The following is a 27,515-nucleotide window of genomic DNA, read 5'->3' as shown; positions in this document are numbered from 1 at the left end:
AGAACTACTTCCTTTTATTTGTTTTAAACCTGCTGCCCATTTAGTTTCATTTGGTGGCCCCTAGTTCTTATATTATGGGAACAAGTAAATAACTTTTCCTTATTCACTTTCTCCACACCACTTATGAAATTTTTTTTTATGGTCCAATCATTGGCACATTGAAGAAGTAGTGTTTCATTTTCCCTTAATTAAAGCGAAAGTCACTAAGCAGTGGTCTTTTCTGGAATTAAGTGAAAACATCCGGGAGTCTTGGAAAGATGTGTTTGGAAGTTCAAGGAAAAAGCTTCATTACGTTACTTAGGTCAACAATTTTAAAGCAGCTTTGTAAAATTCTGCTTGCCCAGAGCAAGTAAAACAAATTTTTTGACAAATGAAGCAATTGTGGGATGTAATGGTAGGCATAGGGACAGGATCTTGCACTTAACCTGACCAAAGTCCAGAACAATTTTACAAAGCTAAAATAAAAATATCAGTCTACTTTTCTACTCCCATGTAAAAAAATCAGGTATTTTATCAACTTGGAAGCTGAGTCTTGAATAATGATATTCAGCCTTCCACAGCATGTTTGTTCCACAAGCTTCAAAAGAGTTAATAGAGAAAGAAATGGAACCTAGCAAGTAAATTAATCATTTCCATTTGATATTTTTAGAATAGCTTTTTTTCAGATAATATGCTAGGTTTTTATGTGATGCTAGTGTAAGAGAATTAGTAATCAGACTGGTAGGGCTCACTGAAGTTAAATAAGCTAGTACTTTAAATAGAAGTAGCTCTTAACGTCATAAAGAAATATTGTTCAGGTTTTGAAAGGTAAGTGATGAAGACACCCGGAAACAACAATCCTGACACACATCAGTTGGTCCCATTCATTTCAAAGGTGTATTGCTCATGACGTCTGGTGATGCTTTAAATAGCCAAACTATAAAATGCTACTGCTGATCAGAGTACATGAGAGAGGCACAATTGTGTTCTGAGAAGTTTGAATGCTCTCATTTTTGGTGCCACCAAAGGGTGAAGCTTTGGAGAGTAGGGACATTTAAATATGTTTGATTTTGTAAATGTTTAGCTGTTGAAATGTTCAGTCGTTACACATTTACATGCAGGTGGAGAGGATAAGCGGGAGCCGGTGCTCATGGGGAGCCTTCTTTTAAACCTGCTCCCAATGATCACCAGCTTCTGCCTGCCACCCTTTTCCTGCCACCCTCCTTTCCCCTCTACTGCCTCTGATACAGAGCCAGTAGCACAAGAGGGCAGGTAGCTCTGTGGGAACCGGTATGCACAGGGAGCCAGTTTGAAAGCTGGCTCTTGCCTCCCTCCTCCCCCCCCCCCCATCTCCCTGTGCTGCTGCTGCCTCTGGGAGGCAGCAGGGGAAGGAGGCAGGCAGGTTTGCCGGAGTCAGTGGGGGGAGGGTGCATGAGGGTTAACTGTTGAGCTCAGGCTTATCAGTTAACCATGTGCACCTGAACAAATAACATCCCTGTTGGAGAGTGCCACTTCTTTTCCTCCCAAATCTGATCTAAAAAAATGACAAATCCATTAAATTACAAGTCAGATTAGTACATTATATGTTGAGACTGCTATATGATGGGATTTGAAAGGAAAAAGTTGTCTAACAACTTTTGCTAAGTATTGGTTAAGCTTTTTTTGTAGCCTACCATATTCTTATTATGTTTTATACCTATTAATGAATTGTTACTTGTTTTGAAATACCATGAAGTGTCCCATTGACTTCTCTCCCTTTGATGCATTTTCACCTTCCTTTGTGCCTATTAACTAGTTACTTTCTGTGTTTCCTCCTTACACTATATACCACAAAGCATCAAATTTGTGTACATTTACATATGGGGGAAGATGCACCCCAAACCCTCAGGAAAAGTAAAACCAACCTGATACTTACTAACAATTGCATGCCTTGTATTGTGTATTTGTATTACAGTAGCTCTAGGGACCCAAACAAAAATCTGGGCGCATGCTGCATCTTTTTTTCTGTTTTTGTTGTTTCTCTGAGTGCTTAAAATCCCCTATGTTAACATCCCAGTGTGACCCTAGTTTTGTTTGGAGTACGGAGATGACGTTGTAATACAGATACAACTTTTGTATATGCATAGAGCTTTATCTCATCTGCATCCATAATAATGAGCAGTGGATATCCGCATACACATTGACGGGTGCAGATACCTGTGGATATAAAGCGGGTATCTGTGGATTTGCAGAGCTCTACAAATAAGTAAATGATCCAAATTATGGAATGATAATTGACTGAAGGAGACTTATGTGAATGAAACTTCCATCAAGTGTAACTATTGATTTATTTTTCCATTTTTAACATATGGTCTTAAACAACCTTTACAACAATTTTAATTTGTTTTATTTTAAACTGTACCCAATAGATAAATGTGCAGGGGCTTTTGGGAGAGGTATTGTCAGTGTTTTCATTCTATGCACGCTTTATGGAAAAGGCAAGAGAACTTGGCTGCCTTAATAGTTAGTCAAGCAGTAAGCTTTTTTCCTCAAGGGCCAAGTGCATAGCCATTTCCTGGTGTTAGTAGTTTGGAAAACCAGTATCCTGCCATCTAGCCTGAACTTGCTATTGTATGTGGTGGTATTTGTTACCTATCAGCCTGCTTTACATTTAATGCTTAATGTTGAGATTTTTTCTGGCAGTTCTATAGATCATTTTGAAAAGTTTTACAGGCTTGTTAACTCTTTTAGAAAGCTGGAATAGACTGGGATCTATTTTTCAGTCACTAAAAAGACCTATTTCCTTATGTCTCCTAGGCAAGTTGAAGCTTGCTGCAGAAACGAAGAAATAGAACCCAATGATAGGAGATCACAGAGACAACCAGACGAAAGAATTGTTTATAAAGACAGAGAAACTTATCCATCATTGTGGCACCATCATGGCCCCTCTCAAAGAGACTGGAAATGGGAAAATGAAGCCTTTATGAATCTAAGGCAAGGCACATTCCCACATTCTATACAGAACCCTAATGTGGACAGGCACCTAAGTGGTCCCAGGGGATGCTCTGTATGGAATCAAAATGGGTCTGCAGATCTTTCAGTTCAACATAAGCATGGGAATTCTGGAGGTGTTTGGCACCCAAATACAGGAGGAGAAAAGTCAAACTGGTATCAAGATGTCAAAGGAAAAAATTCCATGTGGCATTCTGAAGGAAGAGATGACTTTTCTGTTTGGCGTTCTAAAATGTTGGCAAGAAACTGGAAATCCAATCTTCAGGGTGCGAATAGCTGGAATGTTGCTGGCACAGGGGATATACATCCACTGGGAAAAAATAGGGCTGCAAATCCTAATTTCCACATAGAAGATGGGAGTGTTGCATGGAAAAAAAAACCCATTGAATATAGCCAGAAAAGGTATAAGCCACAGTGGCAGGAGACTGACCAATTGGATTTTACTAGTGATAAACTCCCTCCAGTGGGGGCGCTGGATTTTAGTATTTCTGAACAACCAGAGAGTAAAATCTCCAAGATGAATGGAAAGAGTGGCAGCACTTCCAAAGATAAAATTCATCGCTGGACTCCTTACCCTTCCCAGAAAGCTACAGAACAGCAGCTGCGGCCTGAAGAGAATGTTCCTAAATCTTCCGAAAAAAAATCTGTATCTCTACCTTTTCTTGAGACACCCATGAAAGGGATGGACCTTGAAAGTGATACAACAAGCCTTCCAAAACTGATAACATGGGAAGAATCTCTTTTAAATCACCCCTGTCACAAGACCACCACTGATGATGTTGAATTGTGCAAAGTGAATGCAGACTGCACCAGTGGAGGAAGACCTGACCAAGAGGAGGGTAGAAACAGGATGCCATCACTGAAATCACCGCTTCTGGTTATTCCAGACATGAAGTTATCTTCCCAAAAGCAAGATCCAAAGAATTTCTTGAAAAATGTCAAGCTTCTATTATCTTCATCCCCTGGAGAATTCCAAAATTATTCAAATGCAGTAAACTTAGAAACTAATCGTTTCTCTTCTTATATAGCCAAGTTGCGCAGTGCTTCTACTTTAAGAGGTAGCGGAGACGTTTTTGACAATAGTCAGCGACAGCCTATTGATAACTTAAGTGAAGAACTACGAAAAGCTAAAGAATTGCAATCCAATCTTTCTCCAAAAAATCCTTATTTAAGTTCAAACAGAGATACAGAGAATGATCTAAATGGTGGTCAGAATATAGAAGAACTCAGGAAAGGCTCTTCAAAGAATGAGCCCAGAGCTGAAGCACTTGAGGATGTAAGTAATAGAGCACTAGCAGTGTGTGAAAAGGCTGAAGCAAAGTTTGAAAAACTATGTCCTTTAATTAAGACTTGTTCACCATTTGACTCTCAGCAGTGTGAATATGCTACCTCCAGAAAGGAAGGTGACTCAGAAGCATCAGGCAAACCTCCCAAATCAAGTATTATAACTGATAAGCAAAAAGATTCTGAATTTCAAATGGAGTCAGTGTCCCCATCAAGCCTTCAACGCAACTTAAGTGATGATCTGAAAACCTCTCAGGAAGGGAAAAGGGAAGATCCTATCAAATCAAATCATCATTTTGATATGGAAGGCTTTGAAAACAGTTTAGACCATGAATTGCAAAAAGGAGGCTGTAGTGGTCAACCTTCAGGTCCTCTTCTTCCTGAATTAAGTAAATTTGGCCTCCCAGCTTTTCTCCAAAGAGATCTGACACGACATATCAGTTTGAAGAGTAAAGTTGGGGCACATCTTCCTGAGCCTAACCTTAACAATGCACGGCGTATTCGAAATGTCAGTGGTCATCGAAAGAGTGAGACTGAAAAGGAGTCTGGACTTAAACCAACCCTGAGGCAAATTCTTAGTGCATCTCGAAGAAACATAAACTGGGAACAGGTCATCCAACAGGTAACAAAGAAGAAGCAGGAGCTTGGCAAGGGTTTACCAAGGTTTGTAACCTTTTAACTTTCAAACATGGATCTTGTTTAATGCAGTATATTACATGCATGCGCGCACACATGCTATTTCTCTCTCCAAGTTTTTATTACTTATTTAATTGTGAAATGTATTTCATACCAGTGAGTAACTGTGTTCTGTTAATGAAGAGGCCATTTTCTCTCTACTTCAAGCAATAAGTCGATTCTGATCATTTTGTGACTAGCACATCATATGCATATGACACTGGTAACTTTAGGTTGTGTTTTAAAGTTCTGATAATTAGAAAAATTGATAGGTGTAATATGAACAGTACTTTCAAGTAATGGTTTTGCACATTTTTTTTGCATGAGTTCAAATATTCAAATGAGAAACACATTTGTCACAGACAAATTGAATGCATCCCTTGCTATAATTCTTCTATTTTTTAATTATTAGCCATTTGTATTTCTTTAAGAATCTAGATAAAGCAAGTCTCAATATTTTAGTCATTGAAACTGCCTTTAAACTTAACGTGGAGACATATTTTCAGTCTGTCTAGTAATCGCAACATCTCATTATTTGCTTCTAAGATTGATGAGACAATTCTGTAATGACTGTCTGAAAACTATAATAAGTTTACTATACTGTTTCAGATCTACCATGTGTAAGAGGGTCAGTAGCTCTTGTTTAAGTGTGCTGCATTACAACTCAGACAAGAACTTTTGTACAGATTTTTGACATCAAACTTAAGAGGGCCAAATAGACCTTCACTTCACCCTAGAGCTAATGAAAACTCTGCTTTTGTATTTGAAAGTAATAAATTAAGATCAGTAAGAACTAGCACAATAATGAAGTAATGCAAGTAGGGCCCTTCTTTTTTGGATTACAAAAAAGGCAACACAACACTAGCATTTGTCATCTTTTAGTCCCTCAAGGTATGTCTACACTGCAAAGTTAATTCGAAATAACAGCTGTTATTTCGAATTAACTTCAATAGCATCTATACATACAAACTGCTATTTCGAATTTAATTCAAAATAGCGGAGTGCTTAATTCAAATTTGGTAAGCCTCATTCTACGAGGAGTAACGCCAAATTCAAAATAGCTAATTCGAAATAAGTGCTGTGTAGACACTTAATTCGAATTAGCTGGCCTCCAGCCCTTCCTAGTTTCTCCGGGTGGCCACTCTGGGCCAAACCCAGAAAACTCCTCTCCTCTCCTCGGAGCCCTTAAAGGGGTAGACTCTGGCCAGACTGCACCAGCAGTCTCTGCCCCGATCCAGTCGCCCCATAATGAGTCAGGCAGCCAGTGCCAGACAGCCGTCTCCCGCCCAGTCCCCCAGCACCCAGGGGCCGTAGACAGTGCGTGCCCACCTGCACTGATGTGGAGATCATGGACCTCAGAGAGGTTTGGGGGGAGGCCCCCAATGTCCATGATCTCCGCACTAGGCGGAGGAACGTGGCCATCTATGGCCGCGTAGTGGTCACCATGGCCCAGAAAGGCCACAGATGCACCCAGGAGCAGGTGCGCCTGAAAATTAAAGAGCTGCGGCAGGAGTTCACCACGGGCCGCGCCACAGCAGGGGCTGACACCTGCCCCTACTTCCCCGCCCTCAACCGCATCCTGGGGGTGGCACGGTCTGCACCACCCTGGGGGCAGCAAGCCGGAACAAGAGGGCCCTGACCCAGGCGCAGCAGTGGGGCCAGCACAGAGGGTGCAACGCCAGTGGAACCCCCGAGCTATCCCGGCACTGGAGTCAGCAGGGTCGTTGGGGGAGGCCACACCAGGTAAGTGCCATCGCTGTCCCCTACCCGAGGGGGGAGTGAGGGGAGGGCAGGGTTCAAGACCAGGGACCGTGCATGTGGGCCATGCCTCCCACGGATCACGCAGTCACCTGTGCACGTGCAGGAACATGCTGTGCCACCCTTGGGCAGGTGGCTCCAGCTGCGTGCCACACAGGGGCCGTGGCCCGAAAGCCATGTGTGTGAGAGAGAGAAGAGACCTAACACGCTCCTGGCCCCGGGGTGGGACCCAGCAGGATGCCCTTCCTTCACACGCCCCCTCTACACAGAGGCAGGGAACATCTCCTCTCCCCTTCCCCCGCCCCCTCCCGGCCTCGGCTGCACTATACACGGCAAAGAGGCATGGGTGAGGTCTTGGGGCAGCTCCCACTCCCGGGGAGAGCCAGACATCCCAACCATGGCCTCTGTGCAAGCACGTCGGCTCTGATGGTGCAGGGCACAGTCGTCCTCACCTCGCAGGGGGCGCTGGGCATCATCCACTGCGTCCCCAGGGAGAACTGACCACTCCCCTTCTTTCTCCACAGCCGCACCAGCTGCACGTGCAGAGGGCGCACCACCCTGCCTGGGACATGCTCCCGTACCCGAGGGCTCCCCAAGACCACCGCAACACGGCAGGGGTACCGAAAGCAGCACCTGGTGGCCCTGCGAGCCCAGACCCACATCATAGAGCAGCAGGCACAGGAAAAATGGGAGTTCCGGAGGGATCTGCTTGCCCAGGGTCATGCCATTTGTATTCATCTGCAGACCCTGGCGTAGAGCATGCTGCCTCGTGCCGCTCCAGTGCCTGCTGCCCCCCCAGCTCCTGTTCCTCCTCCCACTCCTTCTCCCCCTCCCACCTCTTCCGCTTCCTCAATCTCCACACCACCCATCTCAACCTCCACACCCTCCTCCCCATACCCTTGGGGACACCGAGGCCCCCGCACCCGCCGTGCTGGGAGATGTGGCCCGGCGAGACCCCCACCCCTGAGATTCCCCTCCTCCTTCCTCCCCTTGCTTCCCCCTTCCAGCTCCCTCCTCCCAGTTTTCCCCCTCCCTTTTCCCACCCTCTCCTGTCTCCTGCCTCCTTTCCCTAGTCTCTCCAGAGGTTCATTTCCCCTCCCCCCTCCTGTTTTGTTAAATAAACAGAGTTTCTATTTTTGGGGAAAAAAGTGTATTTTATTTGACATCAGGAAGGGGGGGGGTAGAGAGGGGTAAGTGGAAGGATGTGAGGGAGGAATGGGGCACAAGCCCCTAGTGGGGCAGACCAGGGAGACTGTTAGTGCTCCTCGGGGCGGAAGCTCTCCCGCAGGGCCCCCTGGATTCTGACAGTCTCCCGATGGACGTCCCAGATGGCAGCCTGCAGCAAGAGCAGCCAGGCTGATGTCAACGCGTCCACAAGACGCACCAGAGTGCCCAGGAGCAGTTCTGGATCCCTGTGGCAGAGTGTTGTGGTGTCCCAAGTGAGGGCAAGCAGAGCATTCAGAGACACAAATGCTTTGCTGTCCTTCATCGAGGTAGACAAACAAATAGGGAAACCTGAGAACTGTCTGTCTGGGGTGGGGGTAGGGTTCCTTTAAGCACAGACCTCAGATGGCCTCAGGCAGCAGCCCCACACATTAGGTCCTGACCTGGTGCCCTGCTGGCACTGGTTCCAGCCAGCCTTAACTCCGATTCAGAGTCCACTTAGTGTGGATGCGCTATTTCCAAATAGCAAAATGCTGTTTCGAAATGCATTTTGTGTGTAGATGCGTTAGTTGATTCAAATTAAGATAATTTGAATTATTTCGAATTAAGTTAACTCGAATTAATGCTGTAGTGTAGACATGCCCTCAGTGTATACCTGGCTATATATTTTAAACAGATTATTTTTTCTCTAGATTTCTTTCAGTATCTATCTTCTGTTATATATTTACAGTGTGGTTTTGGGTTTCTTTGTTTTTAGGTTTGGGATAGAGATGGTACCCCTTGTCCAGAACGAACAGGAAGGTCTTGATTTAGGTGAAGAACCTGAGCTGTCCAGGCTAGAAGGATTCCAGTGGGAAGGGATTTCCATAGCAGCATCTGGGTCAGCTAGGAAACGGAGCCTCTCTGAAAGCAGTGTTGTGGACAGGACTGCTTCTGTTTATGACTTCTTCAGTGACCAACCCACAGCAAAGGAAAGTGAGCAAAAGCAAATCATTCCAGCCTGCCATTCACACTTTTTAGTACCAGCATATAAATCAAGTGCTGGTAATGTGACTGAGTTCAAACAAGAGACATCCTCCCTCCCCTCATCACCATTCATGTCTGAAAGAACTGAAACTATCAATGGAAGGAGACACAGCCTACATACTCCCTCTGATGTTACAAGCCTCACAGTGTTTACCACAAAACAAGATCAGGAGTGCCCAGAATCTAGAATACTGCTTCTTGAAAACAAAAATGTATTCGAGATCACTGGGGAAGGAAACATTTTGGCTTCAAATGGCGCTTCAGTGCTTGTAGGATCAAACTCTGTAGATGCAGCTACAGATAGTAGCTGTACATCTGGTACTGAGCAGAATGACAACCAGGGAATTGGAAAGAAAAGAAGAGCAACTGGAGTAAGTATAGTTCTATATGTCATCAGGATATTTGCAACAGAAATATTTCTCCAGTTGGTTGTCATTCCTCTTTTGGAAAGATATCTGAAAGGAGAACCATGTTAGGGTTGTAAAATCTTACACCTTGATATATGTATATCTATAGTCAAACTCTAATATTGGCCAGGCCAAACACACTGATTCTTGGCATATCTTGTTTCCCATTTGAACGGCATCTGTCCTGCAAGGATTGTATTCACAGGACCTTTGTGGTGGTTTGACCCAGGAGAGATCCAATACTATATTATTGCAAATATTTTTTGTCCTCTTAGATTCAGTGTGTGCTTTAACTGACTTAAAAAAAATAGATAAGGTGGGGTAACAGATGCCTTCATGATACTTGTAGTTATTTTTAGATTTCTTGTGGTTTAAAGAATAGAAAACTACCACTGTCCAGAACTTTTAGAGTAGGCCTCTGGACTCTGGAAATGAGTGTCATCAATTGAGTGCTGTTCATTCTTCAGGATCTATTTGGATTGTTAAAAAACCATGAAACATGCTTACTGGTAATGCCTAGCTTTACTGCTAAACATTAAAAATATAGACACCTTTGTAATAATGGTTGTCTTTTTTTAAAATTATGCAGTGGGGGGGGGGGCGAATCTCATGTTTTTTCATGTACTTGTGTAATTTTCAGAAGCTTCAGGGAGTAGTGAGTTAGTCTGTACAGAAAAAACAACAAATGGTCTGGTAACACTTTATAGACTAACAAAACATGTAGATGGTATCATGAGCTTTCGTTGGCACAGCCCACTTCTTCAGATGACTGGAGTTTTGAGTTTATGATGTACAGACCTCAAAACTCCGGTCATCTGAAGAAGTGGGCCCTGTCATAGACTTAAGTTTTACTTATACTGTTCTGTTTTTAACTTTTAGGAGGGATCATCTCCTGAAATTCCAAGTCTGGAAAGAAAGAATAAAAGAAGGAAAATTAAAGGCAAAAAGGGTGAGTGATACCAGGTGTGCCTGGGAGGACATAGCATGAAAGAGTTATGAGTATCTGCCAATGCTGCCTTGTTAAGAATTGGTTGTCAATGAACGTTGGTTTGAGCCTTCTGTTCATTGTAATTTGTTTGCGTGCACCTGTTTTTCCCGCTACCCCATTTTCATGGTTGAGCATTGCAAGGCCTGTGATGTTCTGCTTCTCCTACATGACCACTGCAGCTCTGTCCCTGTGGTTGATTGGGACACTGTGCTCACTAAAGGCATACAAAAGGCCTGTGAAGTTGTCATGTAAGCTATAACTGGATATTGACAGATAGGTAGGTAATGTCAGTAATAGCAAGGAAGTTAGTGTGTTCTTGTTGTGTAAGATGACTTCCTTAGACTGTTTTTGCTCTCTCACAATCTAAAAGTGTGAGCTATGATCTACTTTTGAAGTTTTCCTAATGTTTCTTTTTATATAAATATGTAGTAAAGTAAAATTGTTACTAGGCTAAATACTATCAAAAGCTGAATTAAGTATTTTTGTAAAACATTTTGGTCTCCCTTTGGAATCTTATTCCAGGACCTGAGATGGTATTTTCCATCTCACAGAGAGGAAGGTTGGCTTAAGTCATATGGCTTGGAGTCAGGATATCAGAGTTTTAGTTCTGGTCCTGCACATTTTCTGTGTGAATTTGTCACAGAAAATCATATCACTTTTTTGGCCTAATTTTTCCCTACTATAAGAAGCAAATGGACCTTCTTTGAAAGAATTTTGAGACTAAATTGATTGAATGTTGATTTCATCTAATGCATGATGATGATGCTCAAAGTGTTGTAGTCTACTAGCAAGAAATGCTATTCTCATTAGCCTGCATTCCTCAAAAGAGAAAGCTTTTGTGATGTGACTGCCACCCACATTACTAAATGGGAGCATATTTTTTGTCATGTCAGGGCGATGGGAGCCAGTTCTGATGGCAGAATTTTTGGATTTGGGTCATCCTCCATCCTGATATGCAATTGGACTCCCCCACTTTATTGGTCTTACTAAAAAGCAGATGAAATTGATTCCTGTCTAGGGAAGCATCAACTTTTGTACCTTGTATAGAAACCTGGGAGTACCAATGAGATTTCTTCCCAGGAAAAACTCCAGGGAACTAGGGCCAAAATGCCCCGCCTATAGCATTCTTCTGCAGCCTTTTGGCAGTGGCTCCATTCTTCCAATCTGCTTCCTCTACTGTTGGATTACTGACTAGGGATGTTAGATACTGATTAATTTAATAATTGTGTAACTGCATCAAAACGTAGTGGTTACACAATTATTCGATAGTCCCTGGGGGCAGGGCCAGCAGCCAGTGTGCTCCCAGTCCTGCTCATGGTCCTCCTGGGAAGTCCCCTGCCGCTCTGTGCTGCCGCCTCTATAGCGGAGGCAGCAATATAGGGCAGCAGGCGGAAGCTAGTCTGTGAGGGAAGCCAGTTTAAAAACTGGCTCCCGGCGCATGCCAGCTGCTGTCACTGATACAGAGGCAGCAGTGCAGGACAGCAATAGCCCCTATCTGCGGGGTGGCCTAGGCTCCCAGTGGTCAGAGGCTGCTCCATGGCAGCAACCCCAGTCTGCAGGGGACTCGAGCTCCTCGCAGACAGAGGCTGTGCCAGCATCCTGTAGAGCGGCCTCCCCTGACCCCCGTGCCCACCGCTGCTGCCTCAGTGAGGGGGCCGGGGCTCCTGCCTCTCCACTCCACACTGGTGCCGGGAGGAGGGAGGTAGAGCAGTTCCATGGGAGCCGATATGTGTGGGCAAGTGGCTTAAAAGATGACTTCCCACCTAAACTGGCTCCTGCCTGCCCCCCTCACCCTCCATGCTGCTGCCTCTTTTAAAAGCTGGCTTCCTTCAGGCCCCAGCTCCCGCCTCCTGAGACAGGGGCCGCAAAGGGAGAGTAGTGTGTGTAATTGATAAGCCCAGACTTGTCGGTTAATTGTGTAGTTGTCTACATATTGACATCCCCATGTTGACAGTCACTTCTGGTTCATCATGAGAGATTTAATGAGTTCATTGCTTAATGCTGTGATACGAAAAATTTTACTATGATGTCTCTAAAAATGCATTGTATAATATGAACTGCACTCTAAGGGTATGTCTAGACTACATGCCTCTGTCGCCAGAGGCATGTAGATTAGGCTACCAGACATAGGAAAATGAAGCGGCGATTTAAATAATCGCTGCTTCATTTAAATTTACATGGCTGCCGCACTGAGCCGACAAACGGCTGATCAGCTGTTTGTCGGCTCAGCGCGATAGTCTGGACAGAGGCATGTAGTCTAGACGTACCCTCAATTATGCCTGTTTCTCTTGCAGAGCGTTCTCAGGTAGACCAATTGTTGTCTATTTCCCTGAGAGAAGAAGAGTTGAACAAGTCACTGCATTGTGTGGATGGCGATCTCTTGACAGCTCGGGCTGCTCTCCAGGCAGCTTATGTTGATGTTCAACGGTTCCTTGTATTAAAACAGCAGGTAACTGCAGGCTTTTTGAGTTGTGTAAATTAGAAACTAGCACCCTTCAGTTTCATGTGATAGAGATGATTTAAGTCACTATTTTTCCCCCACAGATAACAATGGAGATGAGTGCATTGAGGAGTCAGAGAATTCAGATCCTGCAGGGGCTACAAGGTACTGGAATTGCAGCACTGGCATTCTGACCAGTACTCTGTAAGCTTAAGCTTGTGTGCTGATCTTTCATTTAGCTTCGCTTTGAATTTGCTCATAAAAGTTCAGAATAGGTTTGTACAACTTAGTACGCTTCCCATGTCCAGTTTTGTTATGCTATTCCTGTGTTCCACTGTAAAACCTTCCTACTATTCAGCTTTGATCCCACAATTTTCAGGAGTGTCATGCAGTGGCTCTTCCTTGAAATCTTTTCTTTCTTGGCTCCATTTATTTCCTCTAGAGCTGCTTAAAACCAAACTTCCCTAAACATATAACATATGAGCATTTGTTCCTTCTTTCTCTAGAAACCTATGAACCTTCTGAGAGGTCAGATCAGCTCACCTGCAGCATCTCACGTGAAAGAAGAATTAGCAGATCTGATACAACAGCTGATTTATCTGTTCCATCATCAAGTCACTTCCTCCCCCTTCTGGACACTTCCTCATGCGTCTCCTCCCATATATCCCCTTCTGGTATCCCCTTGGGAGCCTCTCTCCGAGTAAGCACCCCGCCTGTGTTCCAGACCCCTAATAGTATCACAGCGGGTACTATTCCTGATTCATCAGTGCAAATTAAACAAGAACCTATGTCACCAGAGCATGGAGAAGAAAGCATGAATACTGTGTTCCATGGCTCTGAGTGCGCTCCACAAGCAGGACTGCAGCAAAAGGATGGTATGTTGGTTTATCTTCTTTTTAACAAACTAGTTTGTGACCAAGGGGAAAATCATTTTGTTGAAAGAGTAAAAGTTATTTAGGCTTCAAACTGCAAGCTGCTTTGCATTTGTAGGACCCACCCCCATTGACTTAAGCCACAGTAATCATTTTGCAGTATTGGGGCCTTAATTAGTAGCAGACTTGAGCTACCTTTTTATTTTGTTATCCCTTTAGGAGCCTGTCTCCAAGTAAGCATCCCACCCATGTTCCAAACTGCTAGCAGTATCACAGCCAGCTTGGAGGATTTTTAGTTTTTCCAACCCCATTACTCTTGAGTTGCAAGTGGGATTTAACTAGATTCAGAAATTTTATAATTAATACTACCCTCTTTGCACTACTTGAAGTCTGAATTACATGACTGGTATTATTTTTTTTCTCTGTATTGCCTTGATGCTGTCAACATACATGCCTAATTTTATTAGCATGAGTTGTCTCATTGTAATGAATGGGACTACTAACATGAATACAGTTTAAGTGCTAGCAGGATAAAGATTATATTTGAAAAATTGAAATCTTGAGTGTAATTGGAATTACTGTGATAGATTGTTTATAAAGTTTTAAAACAAAATAGTTCCATACAAGCTCCTGAGCAGTACTTTGCTTTTGAAAGGGATTTAATCCCAAGGAACCTAAATTTTCCAGTCATAATTATTTTTCAATGAAATGTAGGCATTTTTCTGCAACTCTTACCCTAGGTCTCTACCTGGGCTAGTCTGGGATTTAACACACACTTAGCCAATGTTTGACCTTTCATTTTCCCAGCCTAGGGAAATCTCCATGAAAGAAACCCACGAGCGGGGTGTGGTGGTTTTTTTTGTTTTGTTTTTGGGGTTTTTTGTTAAATCAAACATTGTATGTGTCATACTTGATAACCCTATTTATTTCTCATAAGCCATATATTGACCAGACTAAAATTTAAACTTTTGTAAATAAAACAGAGGAGTCAATGGTCTTTTTGCAGTTTTAGGTTATTTTTTCCTAGTATGGATTGCTACAGATAATACTCTTTAAAGTTCAATCATGTTACCTTAATGTGGCTATATTTATTTCATTCATATCTTCCTTTTTTCACATGTAACAACAAGTAGGGGACGTGTAGATATAAATAATATATAGAAAATATATATCCCAGGCAAAGTACTGCAATTGTTAGATTAAATTGCTTGTGTTCTTTTACACTGAATGTGGTGATGAACCCAAAGCAAGGGTGCTTCTGCCTTATCAAGTTAAGTTCTTGTCTTTCCATTTTTAATGGTGTAAATAGTGATTTTCATCATTTTGGGGGGGCATCAAAGATGAACCAAAGAACTGCTCCTACAGGAAGCTAATGTTGAGCTGATGGAGAGTATGGAACAGAGTTTTTTAAGTGATTGATTGCTGTAGCTGCAATGGCATAAAGTCTGTCTTCAAATTCAGTGCTCTGATTATGAGCTTCAATGACTGGTTCAGTGACACAAGTTGAAGGATTGGATTAAACTGATACTTTTACATTTTGAGATGAGCATGAATCTTGCTGCTTAACTCTTTGTAATGCTTACATTTTACTTTAGGAGACTTGTTTCAGTAACTTCAGTCCTTTCAGTTGTATGCTTCCTACACTTTCTCTTGGTACATTTAAGTCTAATCTTTTGGATTGATATTTGTTAAACTAACTTCTGTTTGCAGTCTCTCTGTATCTCATGCATGCGCACACAAAGAGCTCGAATGAGCAACTGCCACAACACTAGACAAATTGCTGTGAGCTAATACATTTTACAGAGATTTGCCAGTGGATATCTTGCCCACATTTCATAGATTTATGTCTGGCATTCTTTAATTCAACTCCGCTATGCTCCTTTCCCTAATTTCTCTTTACCACCTCTTCAGGAAGTTCTATAATACTGGTAGTTTCCTAATAGGGATAGCAAGCAAACACCTTGGCTACGTCTACACTGGCATGAATTTCCGGAAATGCTTAAAACGGAACAGTTTTCCGTTATAAGTATTTCCGGAAAAAGAGCATCTACATTGGCAGGATGCTTTTCTGGAAAAGCCCTTTTTCTGGAAAAGCGTCTGTGGCCAATGTAGACGCGCTTTTCCGGAAAAGCCCCGATCGTCATTTTCGCGATCGGGGCTTTTTTCCGGAAAAGACTACTGTGCTGTCTACACTGGCCCTTTTCCAGAACAGTTTTCCGGAAAAAGGACTTTTGCCCGAGCGGGAGCAGCATAGTTTTTCTGGAAAAGCAGCTGATTTCTTACAGTAGATCGTCATTGCTTTTCCGGAAATTCAAGGGGCCAGTGTAGACAGCTCGCAGCTTATTCCGGAAAAGTGGCTGCTTTTCCGGAATAAGTGGCCCAGTGTAGACACGGCCCTTTATTTCATCAATCCCCGTTTGAAAATAGCTACAGATTTGTGTTCACACTCTAAATTAGAAAACTTTTTTTTGTTTTTTTTTTTTAATCAAAGATTTTAAATATGTCATGACCAGAATGGTTTTTTTTTGTTTGTTTGTTTGTTTGTTTTTTTGTTTTTTTAATGGTAGGAATCAGAACACTGATAAAAGCAGTTGAGGTTATTTCCCCTAATGGGGTAGGTAAATGGGAGTAGGAATCTTGGCTTATACTAGTTATATATAGGATGTGAATTTAACGATATTCCATGCATCCTTGCCAGCCCAATGTCCTAATATGATAAGGTCCCAACTGTTTAAATCCTGCTTCTATATTTATTCTATATAGAGGAATATGCATGTTTATATTAGTAGTGATCAGAAATCATTTAAATTATTCATTAATTTGATAAATATGCTCTTTTCTCGACAGTTTCCTAAAGGGAAGCCTTAATTATAACATTAGCTTGGAATAGCCGATTGTAGCACACTTTTTAAATAGAATAGTTTGAAGGGTCGTCCCAAAGAATCAGCTGCATACCATCATGTCTGGTCTGAAAACTGTCAGTTTTTTAGGCAGGTTGCATTAGAGGGATGTAAAATCCCGTTTAATTGTCCACAGCGGACCCTGCAGGGCTGGAGTGCCCTCCTCCCTTGCTCCCCACCAGCAGTGGGCAGGGAGCTACTCCAGCTCTCACTGGTTAACCAGAACCAGTTAACCTTTCATATCCCCAGGTTGCCGAAGCTTTAGCGTGCCTCTTTTGAAAGATATTTCTAAAGAGAAGTATTTGTTTTTAATGCTGTTACCGTCTCTTTTCTGGTGAGAGCCTCTCGTGTGTGGCATGAAGAGCGATTGTTGTAATTGAATTGTATTTGAAATTATTAATGTGGAAGACCAGCAAACTGATTTAAACATAAATTCCTTTTTTTAAGTCCAAGGGTCAAATGGTATTTTATACAGTTGCTCTAAACATGACTGACAACCTACAAATTACACCCAATATGATACCAAAGTATTGATGAGCATATGATCCTGTAGACTTGCAGATAGGCCAGACCTAGGGAAAACTGTCTCATCCTGTGGTGCTCCAGCATGACCAAGTAGGGTCTGACAAAAAGCCACGAAGTAGAAGATTCTCTACCTTCAGCTTACTTGTTAGTTAGTTTTAGAGGGAACTTAGTTTGAAGCAGTTTGTCTTTTTTTTTTTTTTCAATCTCCCCCATCTTTCCTTTTCAACAAAACAGTTGGAAGATTTTTGTTTTTCTTTTGACAATTTTTCTTTGTCTTCTTACTCCAGCTTCTCATGTGATGGGTTAGTTTTTGAACCCTTCATTTTTCTGACACTAATATTACTTTTTCTCATAGGCATTTTTTACCTGCTGATTTTTACCCAGCCTTTTCTGTACCAGTCACAAACCAAATATATATATTATTTTCTTAGCCATACTTATGCTACCTTTAATTACTTAAATTTCATAATTATCCCTATATTCCCCAACTTAAAGCCTGCATATGTAAGTAGATTTTACTGTATTGAGCATTTAAATTACATTGATGAATGACCAACATTTGGAACAGCAGTCTCTACCATGTATATAATCCCACATTAAACCTAGGTCTGTACTAGGGGGTAATGTCAAACTGTGGTACGCAACTCCAGCTGTGAATAGCATAGCTGGAGTCTATGTATCTATCTTAGTTCGCTTTACCATGGCATCTCCGCTATGGGAGGGCTGACCTAAGAAACTCTCCTGTCTATGCCTTTTACTCTTCTTGATCTGGTGGAGTACTGGAGTTGGGAGTGCAATCAGCAGTCGATTTAGACTTGCAAAATCGACCCCTGGTAGTTCAAGCCCAGAGCCGGTTTCCTGGTAAGTGTAAACAAGGCCTTAATGTTTGTTCCCCCCCCAGGAGGGGGCAGCCAATTCCCTGCTAGAGTTTCCTGTTTTGTTGTTGCATATCAACAAGTTATTCAGAAGTTTGGCCATTAAATTTTCAAGATCCAAGTTTAAAGAAGGAATGGCATGTCCAAACTCAGATACTACCTTTAATTCATCCTTCTGCCATTTTAGTTTTACAGCGGACCCTATTCACTGTCTTCTTCCAACACTCCTGTCATCTGAAGAAGTGGGTTGTGTCCAGGAAAGCTCATGATACCATCTGCATGTTTTGTTAGTCTTTAAAGTGCTACTAGACTATTTGTTGTTTTTTTAAGTTTTTTGTGATACCTGAGTTAACAAAGGTGAAATGATAGTGTCTCTGGTTGCTACAAACAATCCAAAAGGTTTTGTGTAATGTAAAGTACTAAGAACTGGAGTGCTAAAGCCTCCTTTAATTTATTCACTTCCTGAGTATGCTGGGGAGTCCATTCCCATTCTGCCTTTTTCTATGGGAACTGATAGTGGTGGTGCAGTGAGTGCTGCATGATCGGGGAATAAAATATGACAAAAGTTATGTCCACCAGTTATTGCAGTGCTGTTTCAGAAATAAGAAAGGGCAGCTCTAAAATCACTCAAACCTATAATTTATTTGGAGCCTCTTGGGTAGGTTTCAGGGTGAGTCCCAGGAAGAAAGTCTCTAGCTGGATTTTTGTTTCTGGGGAAACGTCTCTCATTCTAGTGTGCTTGAACATGATCAGGTGTGGGTCTGACAAAGATTCCTGGCTTTTTTTTTAACAAACTTCTGCTAATTTACTAGCTTTAGCAAAAATCCAATTTGAAGCAGATTATCCTTGTTGGTTTTCTTCTTCCAAGATTTTTCCTTTCTTATCTCCTTCCTGCCTCCTTGCTTACCAGCAGAACAGTGGGAAGGTTTATACTTATTTCTTTTGACCATTTCACTATTCAGTTACTTTGAACCATACACCTTTTCCACACTGTTAGTAATATATAATATTACTTATTCTCAGGACATTCTTTTACTAGCTGATTGTGGCCTTTTCCATACTAGCCACAAACCATAAACCATATACATTATCTTCTTAAGCTAACTTCAGTTCTTTTAATTTCATAACTATTCTTATAGGGATAACATAAAAAATTATATATCTGTTGCGAGTGCATTTTGCTTCCAGGTAAGTTTGTTCTTAAGGTGAATTCCACCAAGACATGCAAATGACACTTTAAAAAATGTTAATAGCTGATTGGCCTTAATTAAAAATAAAAAACAGATAAGGCTTGCATAATGAATACAAATTGTATGTGCATTTATTTAGATATTAAAAAAAATTCTAGTTTTAAACATCCAGGTATGTCATGGCTGTACACTTTCAAAACAGATTGTAATAATTCTTGCAGCTCACTTTTAATAAAGCCGGGGGGCGGGGAGGATCTAGGCATAAATAATTATAGCAGAGTGAATATTATTTTCATTTCTTCTTTTCTTCAGTAGATACCAGCCAGAAAACCTCAGTGTACCCAGTTATCTCTGCAATTATGTCCCTGTCAGAGCTGACTACTTGTTTCCAACAGACAAATCAAGATGTTCACAAGCCTGCTACAGATAAGGGGAGGACCATACTATCTGGGAATCCTTCTTCACAATCGCCATCTATTGTCAACAAAAAAGGGGTGATTGAAACCCAGGAAAGTACCTTACTTGACCAGTGTAGCAGCTCCCTTTCAAATCATTCTCATGCTTTAAAAGTATCTTTGGGCAAAGCTTCTAAACTACCAGCAGAACAGCCTGAACAACAGGCAGAGTCCACTCTGATCTCTTCAGAGAACAAAGGAAAAAAGAAAAGGAAAAAGCTAAGGAAGAAGAAAACTCTGCGAGCAGCCCATGTGCCTGAGAACAGTGACACAGAACAGGATGTTATTGACTCTAAACCTATTAGGAAAGTCAAGAGTGGAAAGGTGCCCACAGCAAGAAAGGTTATTAGATCTACCTTTCCAAAACAGGAGGATGGGGGCGCTACTCGTGAAGTAGAGAGAAACAAAAATGATGATGAAAGTGATGCCTCTCTGGAATTAGTAGAAACTACAAACCCTCAATCAGAAGTGGTGGCCATCACCTCTTCAGAGTCAGGAGATGAGAAACCAGACAGCCCATCCAAGAGAGACACCAAGAGATCCTCAGAGCAAACTTCAGTAGAGGCATTTCGCTCTGGTTATGATGAAGTGAGCTCTACCAGTGAGATTGGTACTAATTATATGGATGGCATCAATAGAAGGTGAGATGCAAAAATGGATTATAGTAGATCAGTACAGATTACTTACCATAAAGTAGATCTGGCATGAAAATTTTGCAAGAGCCTTTTCTTTCCTTGTGTGAAAAGCTTAAAACATGTAGACGTGGGAGCAGATCTCATTCCTCAGGGCTTTCAGCACTGAAATGAGCAAAGATTAATATTTATCCCCATACAAGCTGCTAGTTATATGTCTGAAATTCTTCATGTGCATACAAAAGTGTTCATGCACTGTTCTATACTAACTTCTACATTAATTAAGACATTTTCCTTTCTCTTTGAGGAAAAGTGCATAAGGCTGTTAGCAGTGAGCTTTTTTTCATAGCCCACAGAGGGCTATCATACTTTTTCTACAATATATCTGATAAAATATCCTATTCTGACTGTCGCTGAAATTCTTTGCTTATGTATATTTCACTATCTTTCCTGAATATTTTTTGCAGCGTGGCTGAGAATCTCCCTTCTGCATCTTCGGTGAAAGGCTCAAAGAATTCCTCAGGTATTTTGTCATTATGCTTTGCCATTTTAAATGGGTATTGAATCTCTTCTGGAATTTTGGGTTAAAGTGGATTCCAAAGGTGCCTGTTTCCCCTCTGATCCACAAGTCCTGTTGGATGGTAGGGTGAATTTTGGTTTATGTAACTCCTCTGGGGATAAACAGCAGGTTGAACTTCTCTAGTCTGGCACTCTCAGGACTTGACTGGTGCCAAGCCACGGGAGGTCAGTATTGTCTAGCAGCATTAGCAACACTTCCACTGCTTACTGGGCTTTTAAAAGATATTTAGGGGTAAATTAGAGCTAAATAACAGCACAGAACACCAAGAGACAGGACTTGTGGTTGTGAACAAATATTATGGGACCGCAAGAAACTTGGCCACACCCATGAGAAGTGGACATCCAGCCAACTAAAATTATTCCAGCTCAGATGTTGCTGGACCAGGAATTAGGGATGTTAAAATGTGTGTATTCAGATAAGTGTGAAACTGCTGGAATTTTAGGAGGTTTCATGTTTACAAATGGGGGAGGGGAAGCGTGCCCCCTTGAACTGATGCATGGGGATCTGGCGTTTAAGCCTGCTCCCTGCACGTACTTGCTGCCGCAGAGCTGCATTGCACTCTCTTCTCCCTCCTCCCTCCCCCGCCCTGCTCCATGCTGCTGCCTGGAGCTGGCTTAAAAGCTGGTTCCCCATGCGAACTGGCTCCCACCTGCCCTCCCCCTTCTTCTCCCTGCTGCTGCCTCTGATACAGAGGCAGGGGGTAGAGGAGGGGGAGCGTGTTGCATGTAACTAAGAAGGTTAACAGATGAGTCCAGGCTCATCAGTTATACTATCACATCCCTAAAGAGTGCCAGACTAGAGTGATTCAACCTGTAGTCCAAATGCTAAAATGGGACAAGGCCTTACTGGTCAGTTCACCAGCTCATGTACCTGATTGCTGGGGTAGATTTCACCTTTTACCCCTCATCTGAGCTCAGCAGTCTTTCAAACCTAAGGATATGCTGAATAGTCCTTTTGGTGCTGGGATTTTGCTCACTGTTGCCTTTTCTTGGCTCCAGCCACAGTCCTTAAATTGTGGAGAATGGCCAGCCCTAAGTGCCACTACTTTCACTGTCATCCTGGAGATGTCTGTGCAGGCCATTCCCCAGATTCTCTTTAAACAGGCCTCTGCTAGACCCTACCCAGGCTCCTTTTCCTGTTTCCTCAGGTAACTATTACCTGTCTGTCTTCTAAAGAACTTCCCCAGCAAGCTGTTTTCTGCCCTCTCTGCTGCTAGTCTTTGCAGGTTAAGCCCTGTTTTCAGCTTCATTTCCAGACTTCTTCTCTGGACTATTGTGGAGAGGTTTCTCAGCCATCTTACTTACACCTTCTGGCCATCGCATCTTACTGAGAGAAGACTGTCTGCTTTTATAACTCTTTAGGCAGTCACATGACCCCTCTGTCATTAATGTGCTCCCTCTGAGAACTATGACTTAGTTTTTTACTTTAAAGGGAGTAAGGCCTCATAACAGGCATGCTGACCACCCCTGCTCTTAAAGGGCTACACCTCTATTACATTTTTTTAGTTGTTTGTTTTTCTTGTAGAGCTTTTTGAAAAGGTGATGACTATCAATAATATGAGGAGTCATTACTTATGCAAAGCTTTTGTGTGACTAAAACATGCTGATTGTTGAAAAACAAGCTTTGATAACCCTTCATTCTGTAGAAGTGTCTTCAGAGCCAGGTGAGGATGAAGAACCTACGGAGGGGAGCTTTGAGGGGCATCAAGCTGCAGTGAATGCTATTCAGATTTTTGGGAATGTGCTTTACACCTGCTCAGCAGACAAAACTATCCGTGCCTACAATCTGGTTGTAAGTAGAATAATCATGGAGACAATGTACTAGCAATGTTTCGTAGTCGTAAGGTTTTTATAAAGCCCTACTTTGTGTTTTAAAGAAGTCCTTCTAAAGGAATCATTTATAACTTTTTTTTTTAATCTGTACACAAAGCCTTAGAACTTTAATAGTAATGATCAGTCAAGATTAACCCATTAGGGCTTTTGTATGCTTGCTTTCAGCATGAGAATTAAGGCTTGGTGAAAAAAATTATGTAGAAAATGTGCATGAAGAGAAATTTGATATATTTCTTTTTAAAAAGAAATATATGGTTTGCACTGTCTTTTTAAGAATGTCAGTTAGGTAATAAGTACCATTCTAGGAGAGAAGTTGAGTCACTCCCTATTGCCCATTGGGGTGGAGAAGGTATATTATTCAAATTCAAATTGGTCTATAGCCCCTTTGTAGAAGCCCATGTTTGTGGCCACTTCCCTTCTCCCCAAAAACCCCAACAAATCTTGAACAAAAAGGCTTCTTAAATTTCTTGTAGGGCCTATTTTTATTAAGAATATCTGAAATACAGACTGACCATAGCTTAATATAGTCCTATGGTGGTTGTAATGCAAATCTTGCAAATGATAACTAATCCATTCCAGAAAACTTCCAAAGCTACATAAGGAGTGCATTCAGACACCTAAAAAGGCATAACATTTTAAAGTAAAACTACACCACCAAGGATCCACAGATCTTGTATTTTAACTCCGCGAATTATTAATAATATAGTAAAACTCCGGTGGTCCGGCATCCAGTGGTCCGGTACGCCTGATGGTCTGGCACCAACTGCAACCCGGAAGTGCTCCGGCAGCTGCTTCAAGTTGTTAGTGTAATTGATTAACTGCGGCTGGATCTGCAGGCGACAGGCTTGCAATTTATCTTTGCTCTATCTATTGCCTCTGGGGGGCAGGAGGGGAAGGAGAGAGGGAGGAGAAGGGGACCGAGGTCGGCGGCAGGGGCGGGGGCGCCAAACTCTCCGTCATGTTGCAGGGTGGTGTAGAGGGGGCAAGAGGCAGGCAGCCGCATTCAGGAAGTTCTAATCAGTTACACTTACTCCGGCTGGATCCACAGCCGACAGGCTCTCAATCTACCTTTCCTCTCTACTGCCTGGAGGAGGGGGGGGCAGGGGAAGGTAATGGTTGGTTGGGGAGGGGCGGGGGGGTGCCAAACCCTCCCTCCTGCTGCAGGGAGGCAAAGCCTGCAAGCGGCAGAGCAAGAGAGGGAGGGAGAGGCAGGCAGCTGTTTCAAGAAGTTCTAATCAATTACACTGCCCCGGCAACAGGCTCGCAATCTACCTTTCCTCTCTACTGCCTGGAGTGTGTGTGTGGGGGGGGGGAAAACGGGTAGATCCGCAGGTGATAGGCTGCTGCTGAAACTCACAAGAGATCATCTCCCCTCCCTGTCCCTGCTGCTTTTACCAGTAGACGGGATAGCCCCTACCTTCCCCTGTCCCCCCTCCTCCAGGCAGTAGAGAGGAAAGGTAGATTGAGAGCCTGTCGGCTGTGAATCCAGCCGGAGTAAGTGTAACTGATTAGAACTTCCTGAATGCGGCTGCCTGCCTCTCGCCGCCTCTCCCCTTCCGCCGCTCGCAGGCTTTGCCTCCCTGAAACAGGAGGGAGGGTTCAGCATCCCCCTGCCCGCCGACCCCCTACCTTCCCCCATCCCTCCAGGCAGTAGAGGAAAGGTAGATTGTGAGTCTGTTGCCGGGGCAGTGTAATTGATTAGAACTTCTTGAAACAGCTGCCTGCCTCTCCCTTCCTTCTTGTTCTGCCGCTTGCAGGCTTTGCCTCCCTGCAGCAGGAGGGAGGGTTTGGCACACCCCCGCCCCCTCCCCTGCCCCTCTCCTTGCGGCACTGTTCCCCTCCTACGAGATCCGCCCCTGCCAGAGTACCTCCTGATAGTCCGGCATTTCTGATAATCCAGCACCACCTGGGTTCCAAAGGTGCCGGATTATCGGAAGTCTACTGTACTTGGTAATAGTTCTTTTTCATTCATAGGCCTCAAAGTGATTTACAAGAATGGGGACTAAACTTCGGTTTTCCTGGTGCTGTGTGCTCTTGGAACAATGGTTCTCAACCTTTCCCAAGTACAGTAAAACCTGTGTTATCCAGCACGCTCAGGGATTAGGGCGTTCCGGTTGTCTAAAAATTCCGTTTATCTGAGGGTCCCATCAACCTAGGAAAAACCAATAGACAATAATAGTAAAACTCAAGTTTTTAATATTGGTAATTTTGTAGTGTGAGGCAGTTGGTCTCACATTTCTGTTTAAAGTTGAAGATGATTAGTGTTTCTTAAATAAAACATTGTTAAGCCAATCTTGGTAAACCAAACCAGGCCTGTGTGCCTGAAGATGTGACGGTATTGTGGCTGTGGGCAATGCTGGTTAACCAAGTTTTCTGGTTAATAAAGTGCTGGATAACAAGGGTTTTACTGTACTTGGGGTTGTGGCCTCTAAGTTGACAAGCACTAAAAATGGATGAGTTGGTATACCCCTTAGAATACCTCTGTGTTGCCCCAGGGGAATGCATACCCCTAGTCGATAACCACTGTTCTAGTTTGTGCTGCCTTTCTAGATTTCTTTTTAACCTTGTAGAGATTGAACCTCTCTAGTCTGGCACCCTCAGGACTTGAGTAGTGCTGAACCAGATAATTTGCTAAACCACAGGAGGTCAATATTGTCTAGCAGCATTATCAACACTTATGCTGCTTACTGGGCTCTTAGTTAGCTCTAATTTACCCCTAAATGTCTTCTAAGAGCACAGAACACTGAGAGCTAAGACTGGTGGCTTTAAACAAACTTTATGGAACCGTGGGAAACTTGGCCCACACCGTAGATAAGTGGACATCAAGCTAATTAAAATCATGCCGGACCACGGATGTTGCCAGACCAAAGAGTTTAGGACTACAGAGTTTCAACGTGTAGTGCTTTTACAGTATAGATTATGCAAGTGTACTAATATGTCTTTGGGGGAAAAAATTACAAGAGTGTATTGTTAATTTTGAATTCTAGATAAAAATCTGGTGTTCCTCATGACCTCTTTCTTTTTCTGAAATAAACATCATGCTAGCAGGAAATGTGTACAGGGGTGGTGGTGTGAGGTTCTCTGAAGGGTACCTAAGTTTTGAGGCATCTTGTTACAGCCTGCCCTGAGCATGAAGAAACCTTGTGTTGTCCTGTCAGAGTCAGTTCCCCAACTCTCCAAGCAGCAGACAGCACAAGCATTCTCCTCTCAGCTGAGACAGGCTTTGCCATTCTTTTGGAGTTTAGCAATATATACATTGCAAACTGTGTCCACCTTGAGTGTTCAGACCCCTAATCACTGGACAAAGGAACAGTACACTCCAATTTACCAGTTGCTATCTAAATAACAGTTCCACTTCTTACCCCTCACTTAGATTCTAGTGAAAACTAAAATAAGTAGGGATTGGAGAAGAAGCAAGTAGGGTTAATGGACCCCTGGGGCTACATATAAAATCATAACAGCTGTTGACTCAAGTCCCACGACTTGAACTCGAGTCCGACTTAAGCCTAGGTGACTCGACCTGAGACTTGACTCGGGTTCATTATTTGTGACTTGAGACTTGCTAATTTTGTTAATTTGACTTGGTGAAAAAATTGTCCGAACATGCCGATATTAATGGCTTGTACAAAAGTGACTTGACTTTTTTTTAAATTAAGACTTGGGACTTGACTCGAAAGTGACTTTAGGAACTTGAGACTCGGACTTGACAATGACGACTTGAAGTCAACACTGAATCATAACATGCAGCCGACCGCCTAAACATATTTAATAAGATATTCTCTTGTTACATGCGGTGCTATTTATCCAAAGGCATTATCAAATTTTTCAGCTTGAATGCCCGAGGCCCTCCTTTTGTGAGCTCAAACCCACTGTCAGCTTGTCTTCGCAGATGAAAGATGCCAGGACATCTTTCTGCGCGCAAAAAAATATTGGACCCGTTCATTTTTGTTTTGTTTTTTAACCTGAATACAAGGTTCTATCCCTTGCTGTTTACCTCCTCCTGTTAACTTCTCTTGAAATCCCTACACTCTCTTCATTAGCATTTTATTCAGTATCCAAATATACTTCCGGTGTAAGATGGCAGTCAGGAATATAAGCATCTGATACCTTCAGACAGATTGCACCAGAAGAAGTTATGCCAGCTCTGGGTGACCTGCTTTTACCCCTAGACTTACAGAACATAACTTCCAATATATCTAGGTATCTTCTCACATATTATCTGCATGTGCAAAATTCATGATGATTGGTGTGATTCAGGCTTTCAGTAGGAATTTCACATGACATTCTATGGTGATCTACCATACCCAGAAAATTGCTTATGCATCCCATGCCACCTGCCAGCTAGCATCAGTTAGTCACAGAGTTCTGTGGCTTTGGGATCTGAGAGTATGTATATATCTATGTAAACATTAAGAAAAGGAAGAAAATTAATCTCTATTGTAGTCAATACATTAACAAACTTTTTGTGCTCTGCTTTTAGAACAGGAAATGTGTGGGTATCTTTGAAGGACATACTTCCAAAGTGAACTGTCTCCTGGTTACTCAAACAAATGGGAAGAATGTAGCCCTCTACACTGGCTCTAGTGACCACACAATCAACTGCTACAATATTAAGGTACTCATAAACGTGGTATTTAATGAGTTAAACTTTGCACATTTCCAGGAGAATCTCAAAGGACTTTTCAAACATAAATGAATCAAATCTTTCAAATCCCCATGAGGTAGATGGTATCTTCATTCTATGATGAAAGAAAGTGACCTGCCCCAAGTCACAGTGGAAGCAGAAATATAACTAAGTTACTTCTGATTCCCGGTTGTGTGTCTTAAACAGAGTGTATGTGTTGTGATACAAAAATGTGAATAATATGAGTCAAAGACCAAGTCTATACTAGATCAGGTAGGTTGACTTAAGGTATGCAACTCCAGTTACTCAAAATGCATT

The 27,515-nt window shown here is 42.6% G+C and overlaps 1 protein-coding gene across 3 annotated transcripts in view; it reads left to right on the top strand.

Moving 5' to 3' along the window:
- Positions 1-27,515, top strand: part of ZNF106 (zinc finger protein 106) — an 80,158-nt gene that overhangs the window by 30,550 nt on the left and 22,093 nt on the right. Inside the window, exons 5-14 of one of the 3 annotated variants that reach the window (XM_075927230.1) lie at positions 2,776-4,917; positions 8,609-9,248; positions 10,164-10,233; positions 12,567-12,721; positions 12,817-12,877; positions 13,219-13,587; positions 19,390-20,170; positions 20,629-20,684; positions 22,387-22,532; positions 27,054-27,188. In XM_075927230.1, coding sequence (XP_075783345.1) covers positions 2,776-4,917; positions 8,609-9,248; positions 10,164-10,233; positions 12,567-12,721; positions 12,817-12,877; positions 13,219-13,587; positions 19,390-20,170; positions 20,629-20,684; positions 22,387-22,532; positions 27,054-27,188 — 4,555 coding nt within the window. Of the gene's footprint in view, positions 1-2,775; positions 4,918-8,608; positions 9,249-10,163; positions 10,234-12,566; positions 12,722-12,816; positions 12,878-13,218; positions 13,588-19,386; positions 20,171-20,628; positions 20,685-22,386; positions 22,533-27,053; positions 27,189-27,515 lie in introns of all 3 variants that reach the window. The other 2 variants (XM_075927229.1, XM_075927231.1) reach the window with 2 other exon arrangements.

This window comes from Pelodiscus sinensis, chromosome 4 (assembly GCF_049634645.1).
Source record: "Pelodiscus sinensis isolate JC-2024 chromosome 4, ASM4963464v1, whole genome shotgun sequence".
Taxonomy (NCBI): domain Eukaryota; kingdom Metazoa; phylum Chordata; order Testudines; family Trionychidae; genus Pelodiscus; species Pelodiscus sinensis.
The sequence above is the reverse complement of the archived record's forward strand: the minus strand, read 5'-3'. Positions and strand labels throughout refer to the sequence as shown.